Source organism: Dryobates pubescens, chromosome Z, assembly GCF_014839835.1.
Source record: "Dryobates pubescens isolate bDryPub1 chromosome Z, bDryPub1.pri, whole genome shotgun sequence".
Classification (NCBI taxonomy): Eukaryota; Metazoa; Chordata; class Aves; order Piciformes; family Picidae; genus Dryobates; species Dryobates pubescens.
The window spans coordinates 19,027,628-19,050,538 of record NC_071657.1 but is presented as its reverse complement, the minus strand read 5'-3'; the positions used below and the strand labels follow the sequence as shown (position 1 = coordinate 19,050,538).

At 39.9% G+C, this 22,911-nt stretch overlaps 1 protein-coding gene across 1 annotated transcript in view; it reads left to right on the top strand.

Moving 5' to 3' along the window:
* Positions 1–22,911, top strand: part of YTHDC2 (YTH N6-methyladenosine RNA binding protein C2) — a 47,197-nt gene that overhangs the window by 4,112 nt on the left and 20,174 nt on the right. The window contains exons 3-16 of the mRNA XM_054178591.1: positions 966–1,162; positions 3,504–3,703; positions 4,267–4,433; positions 9,155–9,257; positions 11,281–11,437; positions 12,663–12,770; positions 13,792–13,940; positions 15,472–15,607; positions 15,975–16,101; positions 17,896–17,961; positions 20,208–20,386; positions 20,564–20,660; positions 20,739–20,826; positions 20,911–20,991. Of these exons, the coding sequence (XP_054034566.1) occupies positions 966–1,162; positions 3,504–3,703; positions 4,267–4,433; positions 9,155–9,257; positions 11,281–11,437; positions 12,663–12,770; positions 13,792–13,940; positions 15,472–15,607; positions 15,975–16,101; positions 17,896–17,961; positions 20,208–20,386; positions 20,564–20,660; positions 20,739–20,826; positions 20,911–20,991 (1,855 nt within the window). The remainder of the gene's footprint in view (positions 1–965; positions 1,163–3,503; positions 3,704–4,266; positions 4,434–9,154; positions 9,258–11,280; positions 11,438–12,662; positions 12,771–13,791; positions 13,941–15,471; positions 15,608–15,974; positions 16,102–17,895; positions 17,962–20,207; positions 20,387–20,563; positions 20,661–20,738; positions 20,827–20,910; positions 20,992–22,911) is intronic.

Below are 22,911 nucleotides of genomic sequence, written 5' to 3'. Positions count from 1 at the left end.
TCAATACCAGGTGTCCTGTTTGGTCTGGTGGAGCCAGCTGTTTCTGGCACAGGGCAGCTCTGGCCTTTTCTCACAGAAGCCACCCCTGCCAACACCTGGATACATGCACCCCATACACATACACCATTATACTACCCCTACCAGAGATAGGGCATTGGGCTTTTAATGTAACATTCTGTTCTTATCCTGAGAAGTCATTTTCAAAATGTTGATTATGTCATTGTAGTGCAGGCACAAGATAGGTCAGCTTCAAATGTATTTTCAACATTTCTTTGCATTTCAGTGTCAGAGTTTAGTCTAAGAACAAAGGCAGTATTATGATCACGTGTTTTGCTCTATTTGGAGATTGCAAATCTTTGATAGTGAACATTCTGTGGATTTATTGGACTATTACTAGAAGGCTGTTTGTCTGTTATGTCTATTTGTTGATCTTTAATTAAAAAAAACCCCAAAACCCTCCAAATCTCTTAAATTACTCTAGAATTTTGTGTAATCCCTCTCTGTACTGATTGATAAAGTGATGGAGGTGGTGGTCTTTTGGGAAGCAAATGCAGTGATAGACCTTTAGGCAGAAGAATTACATTGTGGAGGACAGATTGTAAGGTTGTGCTAGGCAGTCACCCAAAGTCTCCAGTATCTATATTGTACTACCTTGTGTAACTGGAAGATGATTTTGATGGTGGATATTGTGGATGCTTCTGTAATTTTGGTGCAAGTTATTCTACACAGGTTATTATTTGTCAGTTTCTGGTTATGACCTTGTATCAATAAAATACCTGACTGCCATCTTGAAAGAATTATGATCAGAGATCATTACATAGAGGTAAATAGGCATCTGAGTCTAGTTAAGAGGTGTCTCTGCCCATGGGGGGGTAGTTGTAGTAGATAACCTCTAAGGTCCTTTCCAACCTAACCCATACTGTAATATTTTGAAAATACTTTTTTCTGTCTTTCTGTCCTCCTAGAAAAGGAGCAAGTCGATACCTGACCATAAGGAAAAAGGATGGATCAGAACTAACATGTGCAATAATGACTTGTTGCTTGGCTCCCAGTTCAAAAAGTACTCTTTGGAGTTTCATTCAGAGATTTCCTGTCACAAGTAAAGAACGAACAGAACTTCTGCCACGGTTGGAGCGAGGAAATTCCTGTACTGTTGAAGCTGGTATGTTCAGTGTGTCTTCTCATATGTACCTGTCAATCAACATTGCTTAAAAAAAACCCTAATCACAATGTGGACAGAAAACAAAAACCTTTGTTTTATATCTCTTCTCCCATCCCAGCTGACACTCGTTAAACCCATTAATTTCTTGACTTTAAATTGCTAATACAAAGTCTTTAAAACTGGTGCCATGAGGAACTTAGGCAGTTGTTGCCCACATTCCATTGTCTCCCTTGTACCAAGCTACTTCTGAATCTTTAAGCCAGTTCCATGCAAATTTATTTGGAAGTATGTTTCTGAAGTGTGTGAGTTTCTACAAGGTCCTTGAGGTAAGACTGAAGAGAGAAGCGTTACCATGATTGCTGTATAAGAACATCCTTATGAGATATGAGGCTGGCTGTTGTGCTTATTTGAAATTCATGTTCTTGATTAAGATAAAGTTGTTTGTTATGTGGTTTTGGTTTTTTGTTTTGTCCCTTTCTAAAATAGATTTGTTCCCTAAGAGACTACTAACTAGGCTGCTTGATTTCTACAGTCCAAAAGAGTTCACTGAAAGACAGACTTCTGATATATTGTGTTTTGTTTTAAACAGTGGTTTTAACAAAATTGCTGCTTTAACAGTTAAGTTAAAACATAACTGCTTCTTGAAAGCAGGTCTGTGGAGAAAGACCTGGGAGTCCTGGTGGACAAGAAGTTAACCATGAGCCAGCAATGTTTCCTCATGGGCAAGAAGGCCATGAGTGTGGCAAGGTAGAGGGAGATTTTATCGCCCTCTATTCTGTCCTGTTGAGACCATGCCTGGAATATTGTGTCCAGGTCAAGAGAGACAGGCAACTACTATAGAGTCAAATGGAGGACCAAAAAGATGATTAAGGGACTGGAGGATCTCTCTTAGGAGCAGAGGCTGAAGGACCTGGGGCTCTTTAGTCTGGAGAAGGGTGGAGGTTGAGAGGATGAGGCTTGGGTCTTTGCAGTGGTGCCCAGTGATAGGATTAGGGGAAATGGTTACAAAGTAGAACACAGGATGTTAAGGAAAAGCTTCTTTACTTTGAAGTTGTTGAGGCATTAAAACAGGCTGACCAGAAAGATTTTAGAATATATTTCCGTGGACCCTTTCAAAGCCTGGCTGGATGTGTTCCTATGCAACCTGATCTAGGTGTACTTCTGTTAGTGCTGGGGTTGGACCAGATGATCTCTCGAGGTCCCTTCCAATCCCTACCATTCTATGATTCTGTGAATGGTTAAGAGTGTGAGAATTATGTTGCATTTCTGTTCCAAAACTGAACTTAGTACACAGAAAACACTTGTATGGGTATGCTTTGTTTCATTGGGTATTTCTGATTGACGACTGTTCATGCTTTAAGTGCTCCCTTTGCTATTTTTTTTTTCAGTTATGTAACAGGATTTTTTAAACAACAGAAGGAAACTATAATAGAAGTACTGAAAAGCAATTCCTTAGGAATTTAAGGCCCAAAGCAATGAACAGTTTAGAATTTATTGTCTTTTTACTTCTATGATGTGCATTTTGGCTCTTAATCTGTTAGCCTATGTCTGTCTTGGTAAGAGAGTGCTTGTGATTTAGTATATATTACTCTGTTAATCATAGTAAATATGTATAATTGAATGTACAGCAAACGTCTTAATTGTTTTCCAGAATAGTTAAAAATTACAGAATAGCATTTACAACACTGAATTTGAAGCAGTCTCATCTGAAGTTGTGCAGGCTCTTTGGTTTTGCATTGCTTTTTAACACATCAGCACACTGTGCTGTGTGGGTATAGGGGGTCTGGGTACAGTATGGTTCAGTTTGTATAATTTAAGAAAAGTCTTACAGACTAGGGCATTAGGTTATGTAAAACTGACTGAAAGGAGGTCATGAAAGACCAGGGAGGATGTGAAAGAAAGCAGATGAATCACAGATGAATCATTTTCTCAGAAGACATGCCTCTCAGTTTAGAATAACTTAGAGTGCATATTTCTAGGCAAAACAGAAATGTGAATATGTAGACAGAAAGGCTGAATAAAAATGATAGGCTGTTTTTCTTGTGTAGTTTCTATTTCTGTTTTTTTGCTCTTCATGACATTATTTGACTTTGAATAATGCACTGGGATAGCCTGTTATTGTTCAAAATATCCATGAAAGCAATAAATTCTTTGAACAATATTTATTTCAAGCACTGTAACAGGATGTGTAACTAGTGAATATGACTTCTTATTGTGTGATGCGTTTGTCACTTCATCTACAGGGGTCCATATGAAGTCAGGAATGTTCGTGTATGATTTTTAACTGATGTTTTGGTGATCTTATCTTGTATCTAAGCAAATTGTTAACTTCTCTTCACAGAAAGCAGAGAAGTGAGCAAGATAAGCGGGCGGCTTAACAACGGTATCCCCCAGGTTCCAGTGAAAAGAGGGGAATCAGAGTTTGATTCCTTCAGGCAATCACTACCAGTTTTTGAAAAACAGGAAGAAATCATCAAAGTAATAAAGGACAATAAAGTTGTTTTGATTGTAGGGGAGACTGGATCAGGAAAAACTACTCAAGTATGTTTATATAATAATTTATTCAAAAGATGATAATGTCATTTATATAAAACTAACATCAACTTTGTAATACTTACGTAATAAAGGAATTTTTGTGCTAGTTTTAAGGCTTAAGAGTCTTGTGTATTCATTCACTTCATTGCTTTTGAACTAATGAAATAGAAGATGCTTACTAAAAGCATAAACTTTTCGGCACAATTTTCAGATGGATACCAGTTTTCATTATAATGATATAAAAAAAGGAAAGTACAACTTTTGTGAAGCCTTTTTCATTCTATAGCTAGTTCTTAATATCTAGTATATAATACTATTGTGTTAAAAAGAATAATTACCTACAAGTATTTTTAAATAGATTTCTCTGGAGCAGGATAGAGGAACTGCAACGGTTTAAAATCAGATATTTATTCTTGTTGACTTTCTGTCTGTTCAAGTACATTTGCATTGATAATCCTCCTATGAATCCTTTTGCAGCCTGTGCAGTATTGACACAGTTAAATTATGTCAGTGTAAAAATCATACTATTTTATCAAAATGAAAATTAAAATTCAACCACTTCTTTACAGATCCCTCAGTTCCTTCTTGATGACTGTTACAAAACTGGAACTCCCTGTCGTATATTTTGCACTCAGCCAAGACGTTTGGCAGCTGTTGCTGTGGCTGAAAGAGTGGCAGCAGAAAGAAGAGAAAAGATTGGCCAGACGGTTGGTTATCAGATTCGACTAGAAAGCAGGTACTAATGACATGTCTTAAAGTCAATTGGTCTATGTTTGCATCTTCATTCTTATGTAAATTTTAACATATGTTTGGGATACAGCTTATTAAAAGCTCACTATGTAAAGTTTGGGTAGGATATATTATTTTGGGTCATGGAACATTTTAAGAGTGAAAAGGACAGTTTTCCTCCCATATTTTGCAGCTTCATGTGTTAAGTTGTTTTGTATAAGTAAATGGCAGATGATTGCTGCAATTTTTCTTAATCTCTTCTTGGGGGTTTATTGTGGAATTCCTTGATTTATTTTCAGATTAGGCCTGCACATTCGTCTCTTCTTTTTCCTCCCTGCTTTTAACTTACAGATCCAAAAGTCCTGCATGTTTTGAAGAGAGGTAGAGAGAACAGCACTCTAACAAATTGCAGGAATGAATGAAAGTCTGAAGATTGTGTACAGTTTTTAAATTCTTTGAACTGTTTAGACAGTGGGCTTTCCAGGACTGAGCAGCAGTTGGGATTTGAATGAGAAGATGAGGAAATGTATAGCTAGTTATGTTGTTTATGTAATGCATAGCTAATTAAAATGAATGTACTTGAAAAACAAAACCAAGTTAAATAAGAATTTGAGTATGTATACAAAAGTTCCCAAGACTATTAAGGGATTAAAAGAGTTAGTGAAGATTAATCACAAATGTGACGGAAATATTATGCTGCCTGAAGAACAACAGAATATAGATCAGATTGAAATGGGAGAATTGCTGGAAGTAGTGCAGAAAATCCTGTTTAAGAAGAATCAGTAGATTCACTTGAGAGAGAAAAAGAGACTGCAGTATTTCTAGCTCTGGACAAAAAATGATGTGGGGTGGAGGTGTTTACAGTAACACTGGAATCCAGGTTTTTTTAGGTTTTACTAAGTATTAGACAGTAATGATGATTTCTAGAAGGCTGCTGAAGAAGAGAAAAAATTAGATGTAGGTGAAGTAAAGCATTTAGATTTTGGATGTTGTGGTGGGTTGACATTACCCCCAACTAATTTGGAGAGCTACCCCCCAAAATAAAATTGCCAGACCAATTCAGTTTGGGATGGAGGCAAATAAAGCTGTATTTACCAGCAAACAAATCTAGAAATAAGAAATGCAATGAATATGTACAAAATATTCAATACTTACATGTATTTGCAATTTATAAGCAACACACAGACCTCCCTGGCAAAAACCAGGGAGCTACCAATTGCTTCCTCCTCCCTGCCCCCTTCCCCCCTATACAAGGGAAAAGACAAAAGAGAACAACAGAGAGTAGCTTGTTAGTTACTTAGCCACAGCAAGAACACAACCAAGGTCAGCTGCAGCCAAGAAAAAGCCATCAGCTACAGCAAAGAAAAAGAAAAAATTGTTTATACAACTAACTTTGTTAGTCATCAGACCAATGGGATTATTTAGATCTTATTATTTTCCTTTGCATCCAATGGTAATTTATTTACATTCTACCACTTTCTACTCAAGATCTGTGGAAAATTTCCTAGGCATTAGCCTAAAACTGCCATAGGTGTGTTCCTTGAATTGAATATATAGGGGAATTTTTGTAAGGAGTGATAAATTCCAAACTTGGAAAGAAATGCTTACGATAACCAGTGAGCTCATGTGTTCCAGAAAAGAACTGTAAAGTATGATACAAAGAAATTATTCAGTACTTAAGGTGACAGTGCTGGAGAAAGTAGGGGCGATCACTATATTCACTTGCACAGCTAACTCTGCCACAGATACTAGAATGCTAACTTAGAATAGAATAGAATACATATATAGAATAAACCAGGTTGGAAGAGACCTTCAAGATCATCGCATCCAACCCATCAACCAATCCAACACCACCTAAACAACTAACCCATGGCACCAAGCACCTCATCAAGTCTTCTCCTGAAAACCTCCAATGATGGTGTCTCCACCACCTCCCCAGGCAGCCCATTCCAATGGGCAATCACTCTTTCTGTATAGAACTTTTTCCTAACATCTAGCCTGAACCTCCCCTGGCGCAGCCTGAGACTGTGTCCTCTTGTCCTGGTACTGGCCGCCTGGGAGAAGAGACCAACATCCGCCTGTCTACAACCTCCCTTCAGGTAGTTGTAGAGAGTAATAAGGTCACCCCTGAGTCTCCTCTTCTCCAGGCTAAGCAACCCCAGCTCCCTCAGCCTCTCCTCGTAGGGCTTATGTTCCAAACCCCTCACCAACTTTGTTGCCCTTCTCTGGACACATTCCAGCAAGTCAACATCCCTCCCAAACTGAGGGGCCCAGAACTGGACACAGTACTTGAGGTGCGGCCTAACCAGTGCAGTGTACAGGGGCAGAATGACCTCTCTGCTCCTGCTGGCCACACTGTTCCTGATGCAGGCCAGGATGCCATTGGCCCTCTTAGCTGCCTGGGCACACTGCAGGCTCATGTTCAGTCTACCATCGACCAGCACCCCCAGGTCCCTCTCTGCCTGGCTGTTCTCCAGCCACTCTGACCCCAGCCTGTAACTCTGCATGGGGTTGTTGTGGCCAATGTGCAGAACCCGGCACTTGTCAAGACTTTGTAATTCTTGAAGAGAAAAATTAGATAAGGGTCTGCTGATTTTTTTTGTTTGTTTTTGTTTGTTATTCAGTCAAGTATTGTCTATTGAGTTTTCATGGCAAGGTTTTGGTAACAGGGTGGCTACAGTGGTTGGCTTCTGTGAGAAGCTAGTAGAAGCTTTCCCCATGTCTGGTAGAGCCAGTACTAGCCCAAGCACATCAATGATGATGTTAGTACCTCTGAGATGATTTATTTCAGAACAAGGAAAAAAAACAAAGCCCTCATGCAGCAGCAACTGCAGCTGGAGAGAGAAGTGGGACTATGTGAGGGAAATAACTGCAGATACCCAGGTCAGTGAGGAGAAAGAATTGATGCTCCAGGTGCTGGAGCAGAGATTCCCCAGATGGTTCCTGGCATCTTGTGCAGACATGGAAGTCTGCAGTGTGGAGTCCTACACACAAGAGTTGCAGAGGCAAAATAATGGAGAAGGAGAATCCAGTCAATTGGCAGAGATAAAAGTTGTCCAGCTAGCTCTCAACATAGCTGAATGTGAGAGATGGCTGACTTGAGAAGAGGAAGCTGAGAGGAAAGCTTATGGCTCTTTCCAACTCCCTGAAGGGAGGCTGAAGCCAGGTGGGAGTTGGTCTCTTCTGCCAAGGAATAAAGGATAGAAAAAGGGAAAACAGCCTGAAGTTGTGCCAGGTGTGGTGGGTTGAAATTTCCTCCCAATATTAGCTTTGCCAGACTTAACTCAGTTGGAAGCAAATGAAAGCTGTATTTACAGCCAAAACTGCAATCTCCAATGGAATGCAATGAATATGTGTGGAATATACAGTGTTTACCATATTTACATGTGTTTACAATTAACAAAAACACAAGAACCCCTTGGTCAAGAGACCAAGGAAGCTGTCTCTCTGTGGCCCCACCTCCACCCCCCATCCCTAAAGGAGAAAGGAGCTGTAGTGGTTTAGGCTGGGTGCTGGCCCAGATGCCACTGCACAGGCCACACCTGGGAGGTCCCAAGGGGTGGGCCCAGCCCAGGGGGTGGTCACAGGGAACCAGGTATTCCATTTCCCATAATGCCTTGCTCCCCTATAAAATGTCCATGCAGGGTCTTCACTTCCTCTTTCGTCCCCTGCTGCTGCCTAGGTAACATGGCGTGAGCTGCCTCCCTTGGGCTTGCCCAGGCCCAAGGCTGGGTTGGGGAGGGGGGAAAGAGCCCTGGGGGGGTTTGGGTGTACCCCCAAGTGGGGATGGGACACTCGTGGGTATATTCTGGGATCTCTCTCTTTGTCACGGTGCTTGTGGTTCTCTGTAAAACTTTCATGGTTGTTTTTTATTGTTTTCCTATTTAAACTTTCCATCACTTTTTGCAATCCGTTTGTCTGAGTCGTTACCTCTGCCTGTGGTAGGGAGGGGATCTGCCCCAACACATTACAGGAGCAGAGAAAACGTTGCTGTTGAACTTAATTAAAACAATGTGCCAAAGTCAAGCAGAAGCAGATTAGTATCCCTTGAGAGCAATGAAGCAAGCAGAGAAGACATGAGAAGAGCGAAGTTTGTTTTGGTACAACCAGTTTTACAGCAGATATCTCTCCAACAAAATTGTTTAGAATTATCTCTATTTTCATTTTTTACACCCAATAGTGATTTATTTAAATTTTTCTACTTTTCTGCTTGAAATCTATTACAAAATTTTAAAAGCATAGCCTAAAACTACTACAACCTTTCATCATATTTTCTGTCCATTGTCCAGCTGAAGAAGGGAGTGATAGAGCAGCTTTAGTAGGTACGTGGTGTTCAGCCATAGTCCACCCACCACATGTAGGTAGATATGAAGACTATATCCAGATGTGCTGAAGCATTGGAACATATTTTTGTGAAGCAGCCCATACTGAGTTTACAAGTAAATTAAACAACATGGAGAAGTTCTCAAGGTTCTGTTTCACTTGCTTATTTATCTATCTAAATTTGTATTTCATTTTAATCCATTGCATGAAGTTTTGGAGCATAAGCACTAAGGAACTCTCTGGGAATAGATGTAGCTTAAATTTAACAGAGTGCATGAATTCTTTGGTGAAAAAATTAATCTAATTCCACTTCTGTTAAGTCCTTTAATTTTCAGTAAGTAGCAGAAGGTTAGCAGCATTTAAATGGTATGAAAACCTGATGTATCTTTATGAATTATTCAACAGAGTTTCTCCAAAGACACTGTTAACATTTTGCACTAATGGCATACTGCTTCGCACACTAATGGCGGGAGACGGCACTCTATCAACTGTGACACACATTATTGTGGTAAGAATCCTATTGTATTTCATGTGAACTGGAACAGTCTTTGTTAATTGTTAATTGGAAGATGAGATCCTAGTTTTCTTTATTAATTTGCCAAGCATTCAAGATGGTTATGGTTAGAATCTGAATTAGTGTTAAAGGCTTACTAAGTCTTTATTGTAGGTTGTACAGTTTTTCAATCATGATGCAATTCTGCAGAGCAGAGTTCGAAATTTTTCTGAACTTTCTCTGTTGGAAAACAGAAAAGCCTTAGGTAGGCCTATGTAGATAAGATTTAATATATGTGTTTGTCAAAATTTCTTGTGAATCATGTACTTGTTTTAGCAATACCAGGTTTGCTATCTATCTGCTTGCTGAAGTACTTTTGAGACAATAAGTGCTCTTAATTTTCACAAGATTACTTAACTGTCTGCAGGTAGCTTAGATGGGTGGACACTTTGTTGGGTTAAAAACTGGCTGGATGGCCAGGCCCCAAGAGTAGCAGTGAGTGGATTTAAATCCAGTTGGCAGCTGGTCATAAGCAGTGTTCCTCACCACTCAATGTTCAGAGCAGTTCCATTTAATTTCTTTATCAGTGATCTGGATGAGGGAATTGAGTCACAACAACCGCATGCATGGGGAAGAGTGGCTGGAAAGCTGCCTGACAGAAGGACCTGAGGTTCCTGGTTAACAGGTGGCTGAACATGAGCCAGCAGTGTACTCAGGTAGCCAAGAGGGCCAGCACTATTCTGGCCTGTATCAGGAATAGTGTGGTCAGCAAGAGTAGGGAAGTGATTGTGCACCTATGCACAGGATTGGTGAGGCTGTGTCTAGAATATACTGTTCAGTTTTGGGTCCCTTGCTATGAGAAGGACATTTTGTTGCTGGCACTGAGCCCTGAAGATGCACAAGAAATCTGGTGAAGTGCCTGAAGAGCTGAGGGAACTGGAGTTGTATAGTCTGGAAAAGAGGAGGCTGGCGGGGCACCTTCTTGCTCTCTGTAACTACCTGAAAGGAAGTTGTAGTAAGGTGGGGGTTGGTCAATTCTTTCTAGTATTGAATGGAAGTCGCCTGTAACTGTGCTGGGGGAGAGAGTCTAGATTGGATATTAGGCAGAATTTCTTTACTGAAAGTGGTCAGGCATTGCAACAAAGTGCCCAGGGAAGTGATGGTCACCATCCCTGGATGTGTTCAAAAAACACGTAGACACGGTGCTTTGGGACATGGTTTATTGGCCATGGTGGTGTTAGGTTGATGGTCAGAGCAGTTCTGTGATTCTGTAAGCATGTTTGTTTGTGATTACTTGAATATTGCCACTGTGGAGTTTGAGTCAGTGGAACCAAAATATTTAATGGAAGATTAAGTTCTCCACTGCTGAAGACAGAAAACTTCATGATAGTTTTAAGTGCCTTTATCAAAAGGGAAAAGTGTGTTAGCATGTTTTATACATTCTTGATTTCAGCCTAAAGATGTTGTATTTGTGTCCTCTTTTCATAAATTCATAACATGAGACAAACCAGAAAAAGGCATGAACAAATGAATCGGTTATAAGCCATAACTGATCGTAAGCTTTGTGCATGAATTAATATATCTAAGCAATGTAACATTTCTCTGATTATGTGGTATCATACATTTCTTAAAATATTCATCAGTTATGTAGTGAATATTAAAATAAGATTGGTAGGATTTGTTGTTTGTGTCATCTTGAAAATGAGATCCAAATAGAAAAGTTTCAGTTCACTTGAACTTCTGAAATCAATGCATATGTGGCTTGTGCGTTACCAATGCAGTCTGCTCTGTTATCTTTATAAAAAAACAACTATCAAACAAGACAAAAAAAGAAGTTTTATAAAAACTTCTTTTTTTGTCTTGTTTGATAGTTGTTTTTTTTTTTAAAAAACTTCACTTAGAATTACACATTTTAATAAATCTGTAATGTACCAGGAAATTGTATATTTTAGTTTTCAAAGAAGTTTGTATTTGTTAAACATCACAGGTCCAAGACCATAACTGTTACCTGTTTGATTTTGTTTCCCTTTTGTTATAGGATGAAGTACATGAGAGGGATAGGTTCAGTGACTTCCTGTTAATAAAACTGAGAGATGTGTTGCAAAACCAGATGAATTTAAAACTAATTGTTTCCAGTGCTGCTTTAGATGCAGATCTCTTCATGAGATACTTTGGAAATTGTCCACTAATACACAGTAAGTATTGATGTAAACTCTTAAATTCGAGTATACCTGCTCTATGACTTGCATATCTTAGTAAATCTGTAACAAATCTGTAGTAAATCTGTTCTGAGTAAAGAAGCCTCATAAATACACTGAGAATTAGAGTTATATTTGTTATTTGTTCATTTTTGTTTTTTCTTAACTACTTCAGACTGAAGCGTGTTTATCACAGGGAGTTCTGTAAGGGAAGGGATATCCTAGTTCCTGCCATGTTGAACTCAAGAAGCAGGAAAAGGCTCATGAAGTGCTGATCTCCATGGTGATCTTAGACCTTAGAATTTATAAGAGTGATAGATATTCCTTCATTCCAGTAGCATGTAATTCTTCGAACCTCACAGAAATTGCTGCTGGAATAACTGCATCTGGTCAGTTCAGAAATGCAATCCTAGGCAAATGAGAATTTCACTTTTTAATGATGTGATTCATTATTTTAAAGGGAATTATTAACTGTTGATCTAGGTAAACATTAAGAGAAGGCATGGCAATTTTTGTTAATATATGTTTAGACTCAGTAATCTGCAGTTCTGGAAAAGATTTTATATGCCTTCAACCATATAGCTGACAAAATCCTGATTGCAAGACCTGTTGTTTTGTAATTGTGGCAGGATCTTGCAGAACACAGATAAGGTCTATAAATAAGATCTAGAAAACAGTGGTACTGAAAAAGAAATGAGGGTAAACTATTAGGAGATAAAGACCATTGGAATATCTTATTTATCAGGAAGTATTCACTAAAGAGAAAATGGAGAGATATCCATCTCCTCCTGTAGTTCTTATTAATAAAAAAAAGTGGCAGTCTGGTTTTGGGATCTTGCATTAAATCTGTATAATTGTTACGTTTTGTAATTCAGGTTGCAGTCTTAAACAGGAATTTTAAATTTTTGTCATTTCATAACCTTGAACGAAAATGTCTCTTACTTAGTTTTGATAACATTGCAATTAGTAATTGTTATGACCATCTCTTACTGTAATACATAATAGAGTTGAAGAAGTTAAGGAGTAACAAGGTACCCAGCTAGCATTTCCATTTTGAAATCTTTAGAAAACAGACTCAGCAAAAATATTTCTGCAAGACTTCAAGGAAAGTAATAATTCCTTAAAGCAGTTATTTTTTTTTGTCTACAGAAATGCTTTTAGGTTTTTTTGTAATGATAAATTATGGAATATCTCATACTTCCTGAATTATTTATACTTTCAGTACAAGGAAGACCTTTTGAAGTTAAAGAGATGTTTTTGGAGGACATTTTACGAACCACTGGGTATACAAACAAAGAGATGGTAAAGTATAAAAAAGAGAAACAGCAAGGTTGGTGGACTTACTAATTGTTAGTATTGGTAGCGAGTCTCATTTGATTGAAAAAATAAATAGGATGATTCTCTGTTAAAATTCCCGTCTGAATATTAAGAGACATGATTAGAAGATGGCTAATGTCTCTCAGCTAAGCTTTCAGTGTCTCTGCATTATTGAAGTAGCTTCTGAAAAAAAGGTAGTTTTGCTTTCTTTCAATGAGTGCATTCTTTTTGCTTTCAGTACGCAATTCTACTCCAGAAAAAGTAGGAAAAAATACATGGTTGAGGGCTTTGCCCACTTGCTGAATTCTAAATGCAAATTAAAGTGGAGCCATTTAGAGAGAGCAGAATTTTGAATGTCTTGCACAGAAGTGATTCCTGTTAGTAATATTTTCCAGTGCATTCTTCAGACATGGATGTATTTAATCTATGTAGCCTGGTGTTAACACACTTGAACTTACTACAGTTATTTTTCAGTTGATTATCTAGGTATGTTATGTGAGCTTTCCTGAGAACTGAAAGTAATTATCCTAGTATGTATTTAAGCACAAAACAAATACTCAAAGCTGTAACATGGCACTCTAGCTATACATTTATTGTAGTGCTCCACGTGGTTAACTGTGGATAGAAAAGTTCAGTTAAAGCATTGGTATCTTCTGATCTTTCTTCTAAATGTGTACAAAAATTACATATTTACATGCTGTCCACTTCTGCAGGGAGATCTGGACTGAACATTATGTAGAAAGTATTACTTAGAAAACTTGTTTTAATGTAGTTTTGGAACACTGGAAAGCTAGGGATATAAGCATCTAAATCGTATTTCACCTTGTTCTTACAGCAGATGTTTGCAATGTGCACTTTGGGTGCCCTTAATTATGGCATTTGCATTTGACTGGTAACAATGCTGTAGATTAAATAAAAGCTATAGAACAGATAGAAACTTTGTGACTTCATGTAACTTTCTGTTTTGTAACTGACAGCAGTGGGTAATTAAGACAACTGTAAAATGATTTTTGGAAATACTTTATGCATTCTAGAAGAAAAACAGCAGAGCACTCTCAGTGAGTGGTATTCTTTCCAAGAAAATAATAGCAAACTGGTATCTCGGAAACAAAAATCTGTCCCAAGTGCAACCAATGAGTGTAATCTGTTGGATGATGGTGGTGATGCAGTATTTAATCAACTGGTAAGTTGTTTTTTTTGTTGGAAGAGATGTTTAAGTATATGTTACATTATTACTACCCATTTGAAAACTATTTTCTAAAGGTATTACCTCTGTAAAGTTTCTAGGAGGATGTGAACATTTTTGTAAGATTTTTTTTTTTTATTAGCATGAACTACTCTAGCTATAGTACAAAACTTGTTTCAATCAAATGGCTTGAGCTGCCATTGTTTAAGGTACTTTCATACAATACAACAGATCCTCTAACTCATATCTACACTCTACTCTACTCTATTCATATTTACACTGTCCCCCAAAGCAAACTCCTGGCCAAACTATCAGCCCATGGCTTGGACAGGAGCACACTGTGTTGAGTTAGGAACTGGCTGGAGGGCCGAGCCCAGAGAGTGGTGGTGAATGGTGCCACATCCAGCCGGCAGCCAGTCACTAGTGGTGTGCTCCATGGATCAGTGCTGGGCCCCATGCTCTTTAACATCTTTATTGATGATCTGGATGAGGGCATTGAGTCCATCATCAGTAAATTTGCTGACGACACCAAGCTGGGCGCAGGAGTTGATCTGCTGGAGGGTAGAGAGGCTCTGCAGAGGGACCTCGACAGGCTGGACAGATGGGCGGAGTCCAATGGCATGAGATTTAACACATCCAAGTGCCGGGTTCTGCACATTGGCCACAACAACCCCATGCAGTGCTACAGGCTGGGGTCAGAGTGGCTGGAGAACAGCCAGGTGGAGAGGGACCTGGGGGTGCTGGTTGATGGTAGGCTGAACATGAGGTAGCAGTGTACCCAGGCAGCCAAGAGGGCCAATGGCATCCTGGCCTGTATCAGGAATAGTGTGGCCAGCAGGAGCAGGGAGGTGATTCTCCCCCTGTACGCTGCACTGGTTAGGCCACACCTCGAGTACTGTGTCCAGTTCTGGGCCCCTCAGGTTAGGAAGGATGTTGACTTGCTGGAACATGTCTAGAGAAGGGCAACGAAGTTGGTGAGGGGTTTGGAACACAAGCCCTATGAGGAGAGGCTGAGGGAGCTGGGGTTGCTTAGCCTGGAGAAGAGGAGACTCAGGGGTGACCTTATTGCTCTCTATAGCTGCCTTAAGGGAGGTTGTAGACAGGCGGAGATTGGTCTCTTCTCCCAGGCAACCAGCACTAGAACTAGAGGACACAGTCTCAGGCTGCACCAGGGGAGGTTTAGGCTGGATGTTAGGAAAAAGTTCTACACAGAGAGAGTGATTGGCCATTGGAATGGGCTGCCCGGGGAGGTGGTGGAGTCGCTGTTGTTGGAGGAGTTCAGGAGGAGACTTGATAGGGTGCTTGGTTGCAGGGTTTAGTTGATTAGGTGGGTTGGATTAGTTGATAGGTTGGACACGATGATCTTGAAGGTCTCTTCCAACCTGGTTTATTCTATTCTATCTGAATCCTGTATTTCTGGTTGTTACTTGGAAGCCAGTTATAACTTCATATTCTTTATGTCTAATATATGCAAATAAAAACAAGTCTTTGAAGAGATTTTTATTTCAGTACTGTTTTTTCTTCTCAGACTGAAAAAGATGCAAATTGCCTTGAACCATGGCTAATAAAAGAAATGGATTCTTGTCTTTCTGACATCTGGTTGCATAAAGATATTGATTCCTTTGCTCAGGTGTTCCATCTCATTTTAACCGAAAATGTCAGTGGTAAGTTTCTTGTTATATACATAAAACACAACCACAAAATTTCTTGGGTTTCTGTGGCCACTTTAGCACCAACTTCCAATGTTGTTACCTTTGAATTCTGATGCCAATTGAAAAAAATGAATAAGGTTAAGCAAAATTGGTTGAGTTTTTTAGTTGTTTGTTGTATTAACATACTACGTTTTTAATATAGTACTAATTTCACAAGAACTGACTGTTGGAAGTAAGTAAAGAAGCATTCTCTTCGGGCTGGATTTTGAAGGTCATATACTACATGTAGATGAGAAAAATAATTGTTTATATTGGCATTGATGTTCTTTTTTCTTTCTTCTTTTTTCCTTCCCTGCACCCCCTGTTTCTAACTTCTCAGTTGATTACAGGCACAGTGAAACCAGTGCAACTGCACTAATGATTGCTTCAGGGAGAGGCTTTCTGAGTCAAGTAGAACAACTGATCAGTATGGGAGCTGATATTCACTGCAAATCATCCAATGGCTGGTAAAAGCAAACAGATAAAGTGAAACATTTATTTGTGAATGTATAAGCGAGATGAATTTCTGTCATGTCTAAACTAATTAGCTAACTGATTGGGTTACTGTAAGTACAATTTGCTTTGACAGTCTGAAGAATTTCTAGCTTATCCTTATTGCATTGTTTGCTGTAAATTCTAAATTTAATTACACACTCTATTATGAGATATTGTTATGAAATATAGGTATTTATATTTAATATTTCAGGCAGAGATACTGTATCAAAACAGCTAAAACTTATTTACAGTGTGTGTATATATAGGTACTGATAATCGGTTGCATGTAATGTGTTGTCATACAAAGGAATATGCAAATTAGCTGGATTACTCACTGCTTTCTGCTTTCATCCCATGTCTTTACGGATGCATTTGCATTCACACGGGTAAAATAAAGCTCCATCATGTGGAGCACTGTGCTGGGAAGTGGGCTTCTGGGGTTTTGCAGCTTGGCTATATGGGGATGTGTCCCTCTGTGTTTATAGGTGGGTAGCTCCAGTGCTCTGGTTGGGTTCTGGGGTCCTCTGTCTCCTGGGCTGGGCGGCAGTAGATCTCTTTGGGCGTGTGTCTCTCTGCATGTTTCAGGCAAGGCAGTTGATGCTGCTGGACCGCAGGCTGCAGCTTGGGGTTTCTCCAGTGCTTGGAATGGCTTGGCAGTTCACACTGCAAGGCTTATGGGGCTCAGGAGCAGCTAGTCCCTGCAGCTGTTGCCTTGGCAGTGGTGTAAGCAAGTTGCTTACAATCTTGGCATGTTCTAGTAGTGTCTGAGACAATTAATGGCCAGTGGCAAAAGAGAAAGATAAGGTAGAAATTCGATACCTTAACCTATATATCAAGTCTGTCCAAACATGGCCAGAGACACACAGAGTCCGTTTGGTTTACCTGGAAACCAAACCTGTCTGGACAAGCCAAGTTTTACAGACTTAGAGGAGACTAAGCCACTGTCTGCTTTAGGACATGTTTGGGCTTGTGCCTCCAGGACAGATATACACTCTTGATTTTACTGAATCTGATTTAACACAGTGGTTGATAGAAAAATTTGAATGTTTCTCACTGAGTTCATAGAATTACTTCTAAAATATTTGGCCATTCTTACTTTAAGAGAGTAACCTTACAATATTTAAAAACAGGTTCAAAGATCTTTGCTGTGTTATACCTGTAAATATGTTACCATGTAAAAGTATTTGTGAATCTTTAAAAACTCACACTGTTGTGACCCTTAATTGTGTCTTACATAAAGAGGAAATGATAGTAAATAATTGTAATATGGAAATAGACTCCTGGAATCCTACTTGTCTGATATTTGGTACAACCACTTGAAAAGCTAGAAAAGAAACAGTTTAGAAGGAAAGCAGTGAACTGCATTGAGAGGAGGGCAGCCTCTGTATGACAGCAAGAAACATGTTTTGGAGAAAAATGTCCACGGTGTGATTTCTTGCGATCATTTAAAAGAGCTAGTAAAGGCCTGAAGTAACTCTACACATTGGTGTGCGATTTTTAAAGGAATGGCATATTCTTATTTTCTGCATGTTTGCATGTACTTCTGTGCAAAACTTTCTTGGTTAATAATGGCAGTTAGTTAATCATAGTGCCATTAGACTTGTTTATGCACTTCATGCTGGAAGGTGCCGACTCAACAATAACAGCACTATTTGAACAATGCAGAAATTGATAAAAAAGCACAGTGTCAGTTGTCTCCTTGCATGTTATTCATATGTATCTTCTGAAGTGAGAAATTAATAAAGACTTTAATGCAACTTTTCCAGGATGGCTTTGGACTGGGCCAAGCGCTTTGGACAGACAGAGGTTGTTGACCTGTTGGAGTCCTACAGGTAAGCTGTATCTGCTTTGCAGAAACAGTTGTATAATATGGTGAAGGGAAATTTTATGTTTGTTGGATTTTATCAGAACCAATTTTAGATTTTTAAGCTTTAAAATCTGGCCTAAATAGCAAGATTTACCTGTGAATGGGAATATTTGGAAAACACGGTTATTAAAAAAAAATAATATATTTGCAAATCTTCTAGGATAAATAAAGTTTCAGTGGACCAGGACCTCTTTTATATTAGTATGTATCATTTCGATATGGGCTTCCTGTCATCATTATAGGTCTAGAGAGAATGTGATGATAGTACAAATATGCAGAGGAGATGCAAATTCTATAATATGTACCATTTTAATTTCAGATGCTTGTTTTGGAAACATACCTATTATGTGTTTTTATCTGTAGATTATTGATAGGTGATAGCCATATTAAAGAAACTTTATAGACTAACGTGCACTAGGCCATTCAAGAATTGTTTTTCACTAACTTAAAGTGGTCATGGCTGAATTACAGGGTTTTTTTAGGTGCCTGTGTTATAATTTCTATGAGTGTACCCTGTTTCCTTTAGCGTAGTACCTGCTGTGGTTGTGGCAGGGCATATTTTTTGAATATAGGATCGGATGGAGGAACCTGGAAACTACAGGCCTGGTGGCCTGACCTCAGTGCCAGGGAAAGTGATGGAGCAGATTATCCTGGCATCAATAACTGTGCACCTGAAGGATGGCCAAGGGCTCAGGTCCAGTCAACATGGATTTAGGAAGGGCAGGTCCTGCCTCTCAACCTGATCTCCTTCTATGATCAGGTGACCCGTCTGGTGGATGTGGGGAGGCCTGTGGATGTGGTCTACCTGGACTTCAGCAAGGCCTTTGACACCGTCCCCCACAGTAAACTGCTGGCTAAGCTGTCAGCTCGTGGTTTGGACCGCAACACTCTGTGCTGGGTTACGAACTGGCTGGAGGGCCGAGCCCAGAGAGTGGTGGTGAATGGTGCCACATCCAGCTGGTGGCCAGTCACCAGTGGTGTCCCCCAGGGATCAGTGCTGGGCCCCATTCTCTTTAACATCTTCATTGATGATCTGGATGAGGGGGTTGAGTCAGTCATCAGCAAGTTTGCAGATGACACGAAGTTGGGAACAGATGTAAGTCAGTTAGAGGGTAGAAAGGCTCTGCAGAGGGACCTCGACCAACTGGACAGATGGGCAGAGTCTAATGGCATGGCATTTAACAAGTCCAAGTGCCAGGTGCTGCACTTTGGCCACGGCAACCCCATGCAGAGCTACAGGCTGGGGTCAGAGTGGCTGGAGAGCTGCCAAACAGAGAGGGACCTGGGGTGCTGATTGACACCCGCCTAAACATGAGCCAGCAGTGTGCCCAGGTGGCCAAGAGGGCCAATGGCATCCTGGCCTGTATTAGGAATAGTGTGGCCAGCAGGAGCAGGGAGGTCACTGTGCCCCTGTACTCTCTGCATTGGTTAGGCCACACCTTGAGTACTGTGTCCAGTTCTGGACACCTCAGTTTAAGAAGGACATCGAGACACTTGAACATGTCCAGAGAAGGGCAGCAAGGCTGGTGAGAGGCCTTGAGCACAAGCCCTATGAGGAGAGGCTGAGGGAGATGGGATTGTTTAGCCTGGAGAAGAGAAGGCTCAGGGGTGACCTCATTGCCCTCTACAACTTCCTGAAAGGTGGTTGTAGACAGGAAGGGGTTGGTCTCTTCTTCCAGGCACCCAGCACCAGAACAAGCGGACACAGTCTCAAGCTGTGCCAGGGGAGGTTTAGACTCGAGGTGAGGAGAAAGTTCTTCACTGAGCGAGTCATTCGTCATTGGAATGTGCTGCCCAGGGAGGTGGTGGAGTCGCCGTCCCTGGAGGTGTTCAAGGGGAGATTGGACGTGGCACTTGGTGCCATGGTCTAGTTGTGAGGTCTGTTGGGACAGGTTGGACTTGATGATCCTTGGGGTCTCTTCCAAACTTAGTTATACTGTGATACTGTGACACTGTGATATTTATTTTGAGTATTTTTGAGTTGTGTCACAGAACAAGTAGTTGTTTCAATTAAGTGTAATAAAGTTAATGCTAAAAAGTTGCATGCTTTGCTGGGTTAAAACTTAGTAGTTTTGTGGAGGTTCTGTTCCGCTATGCTTTAAACTTTGGGATGAGTAATCTTGTTGATCTTGATCTAAATTTGCATTGATTGCTGAATACAAACTCCAAGCAAACAACCTTGACTCTGACCTTCATATTTGTATATTTTAGTGCTTCAGTGGAGTTTGGAAATCTGGATGAAAGCTCCCTAGTCCAAACAAATGGTAGTGACCTTAGTGTGGAGGACAGGGAACTGTTGAAAGCATATCATCACAGTTTTGATGATGAAAAAGTGGACCTGGACCTGATTATGCACTTGCTTTATCATATCTGTCAGAGATATGATGCTGGTAGGTATATATGTACACTCCCAATAAACTGTTCTGGACTCAGCTTCTCATGAACTGTGCTTTTTATTTTTCATTAATACATATTGGTTAAAACCTTGTGAGTGCTAGTATATGCGGTACTGACAAGTGTTTGGAAATAATTTTTTGTTTAACTCTGCAAACAAACTCTTTTTCTAGGAGCAATTTTAATATTTCTTCCTGGATATGATGAGATAGTTAGCCTGAGGGATCGTATTCTTTTTGATGACAAGAGATTTGCTGATAATGCTCACAGGTAAAACTTCTAGTTTCTCTGGTTATCTTGAGTTTTTATTTTAAAGGCCATTAAAATGTGCTTTTTTTCTTGCATTAGATACCAAGTTTTTATGCTTCATTCAAATATGCAGACTTTGGATCAGAAGAAGGTGCTTAAAAGTCCACCTTCTGGCATCCGCAAAATAGCAAGTATCAGAGGATTTCATTATGTATTATTCATCTATATTGCCTTTGCTTTTGCAGTTACTAAATTATTTTTTTAATTGCAGATTCTTTCTACTAATATTGCAGAAACCAGCATAACTGTCAATGATGTTGTATTTGTTATTGACTCAGGCAAGATGAAAGAGGTATGATTGACAAACTTTCCTTGGGAAGTTAACATGCTAATGAAATACTGAAATACATAAAAATTTTTGAGAAGATTTACATATTTTTTTAATAGTAGGCAAGAGAGTGCATATCAAGCAACAAAACTCACTGAAACGTTTTGACATCCATTTGTTTTGCGACAAATACTGTAGTTAGCTAGCTGTTTAAAAAGCCAGTAAAAGTTGTTGCAGACTGATACATTGATATAGCTGTATCTTTATTTATTTAGTATATGTTTGTTTTGTAAAACAAATCCATCCATTTAGACCACCATCTTCCTGATTTAGAGAACCTTTGTGCTACTACAGTATTTAGCACAGTCTAGCCCATTAAGTTTTTAAGTATTCACAGAATGGTAGAGGTTAGAAGGGGACCTCTGGAGATTGTCTAATCCAGTCGCTCTGGTAAAGCAAGTGCAGCTAAAGCATGTTGCACAAGATCTCATCCAGGAGAATTTTGAATATCTTCAGAGAAGCACATTCCACAGCCTTATATTGCTGTCTGGAACTACCTGAAGGGTGGTTGTAGCCACGTGGGGGTTGGCCTCTTCTCCCAGGCAACCAGTGACAGAACAAGAGGACACAATCCCAAGCTGTGCTGGAGGGGTTTAGGCGGGATGTTAGGAAGAAATTCTTCGCAGACTGACTGACTATTGGAATGGGCTGCCCAGGGAGGTGGTGAAGTCACTGCCCCTGGAAGTGTTTAAAAAGGACTGGTTGAGGCACTTAGTGTCATGGTTTACTTGATTAGATGGTGTTGGGTGATAGGTTGGACTTGATGATCTTTAAGGTCTTTTCCAGCCTGCTTAATTCTGTGATTCTATGGGCAGCCTGTTCCAGGTCTTTGCTTTCTGGGTCTTGAGTGTATGGGTGTGTCTTTGCTTGTTTTGGGGATCTGGATGGTACTTTCCCTTTATTTTTCTTTCTGTTTTGTATATGTACTGGTGTAATTTGATACTTCCCTAGTGGAGGAGTAAAATATTATGTATAAATCAGCTAAGAAAACTCTCTCTGCCTTTTTCCACCCTTTCTTATCCCTTGGTAAAACGGGAAGGAGGAGGTCCGAGGGGGAAGTGAGGGAGTGTTTTTGCTTTTGCAATAAAATCATAACATTCCTTATTGGTGCTTCAGTTCAGAGCAGTGAAAGCAGCTGTATCTAATTAAGACAGTAAAGTGTATTTAATTTGGCAGGAGAGTGCCAAGTTGAAGTACACAAAGAATGTTACCTTTCATTTTAATGCAGTCACTTTCTTGGCTCCACTACCTCTTTTGGTGGCATTATATGAACTCTCATGTAGGCTCTCATGCATTTTTTGGTTTTGCATGCCCTTTGATAACTGTGGTTTCTTTTATGATGTCACCCTGACAAAATGGCTTAAGGTTATCTTGATGCTGTGTCTTCTGCTTGCTGTTTTGATTTGGTATAAGTGCATTACTGCACCAATTATTTGGTTAGTCCAGTTTTTGTATACTGCATCATCATCTATCAGTAGTCTCACTCAACTGATGAATGTAACAGAAAAGGGCATTTATTCATCTTTAGAGGGGTTTGATTATTATTGGGACACCACCACCAGACTGCTTCTGATGTCATGTCTCTTAAACGTTTACTTGGTCATAGTATCACAAGTTTCTTCCAAGGATGCTGTTTAGAGACCTACTCTGAGGTTGAATAGCTAGGAGTGGCAGGGCATGCGGGAAAGCCTGGGCCAGTGTTTTACCTGCTGGTCACCTCCAGTGTTTTGGAACTTAACTCCTGAGCAATTGCAAAACTCTGATGAGCCGGTTAAATGTCTGATAAAAGGATGTTGTCAGCCTGAAAATTCCTGGGAGACACACATCACTGTGATATGTTGGGGTCTGGCCCATGCATATTGCGCTCTTTAGAGCGCCGTTCAG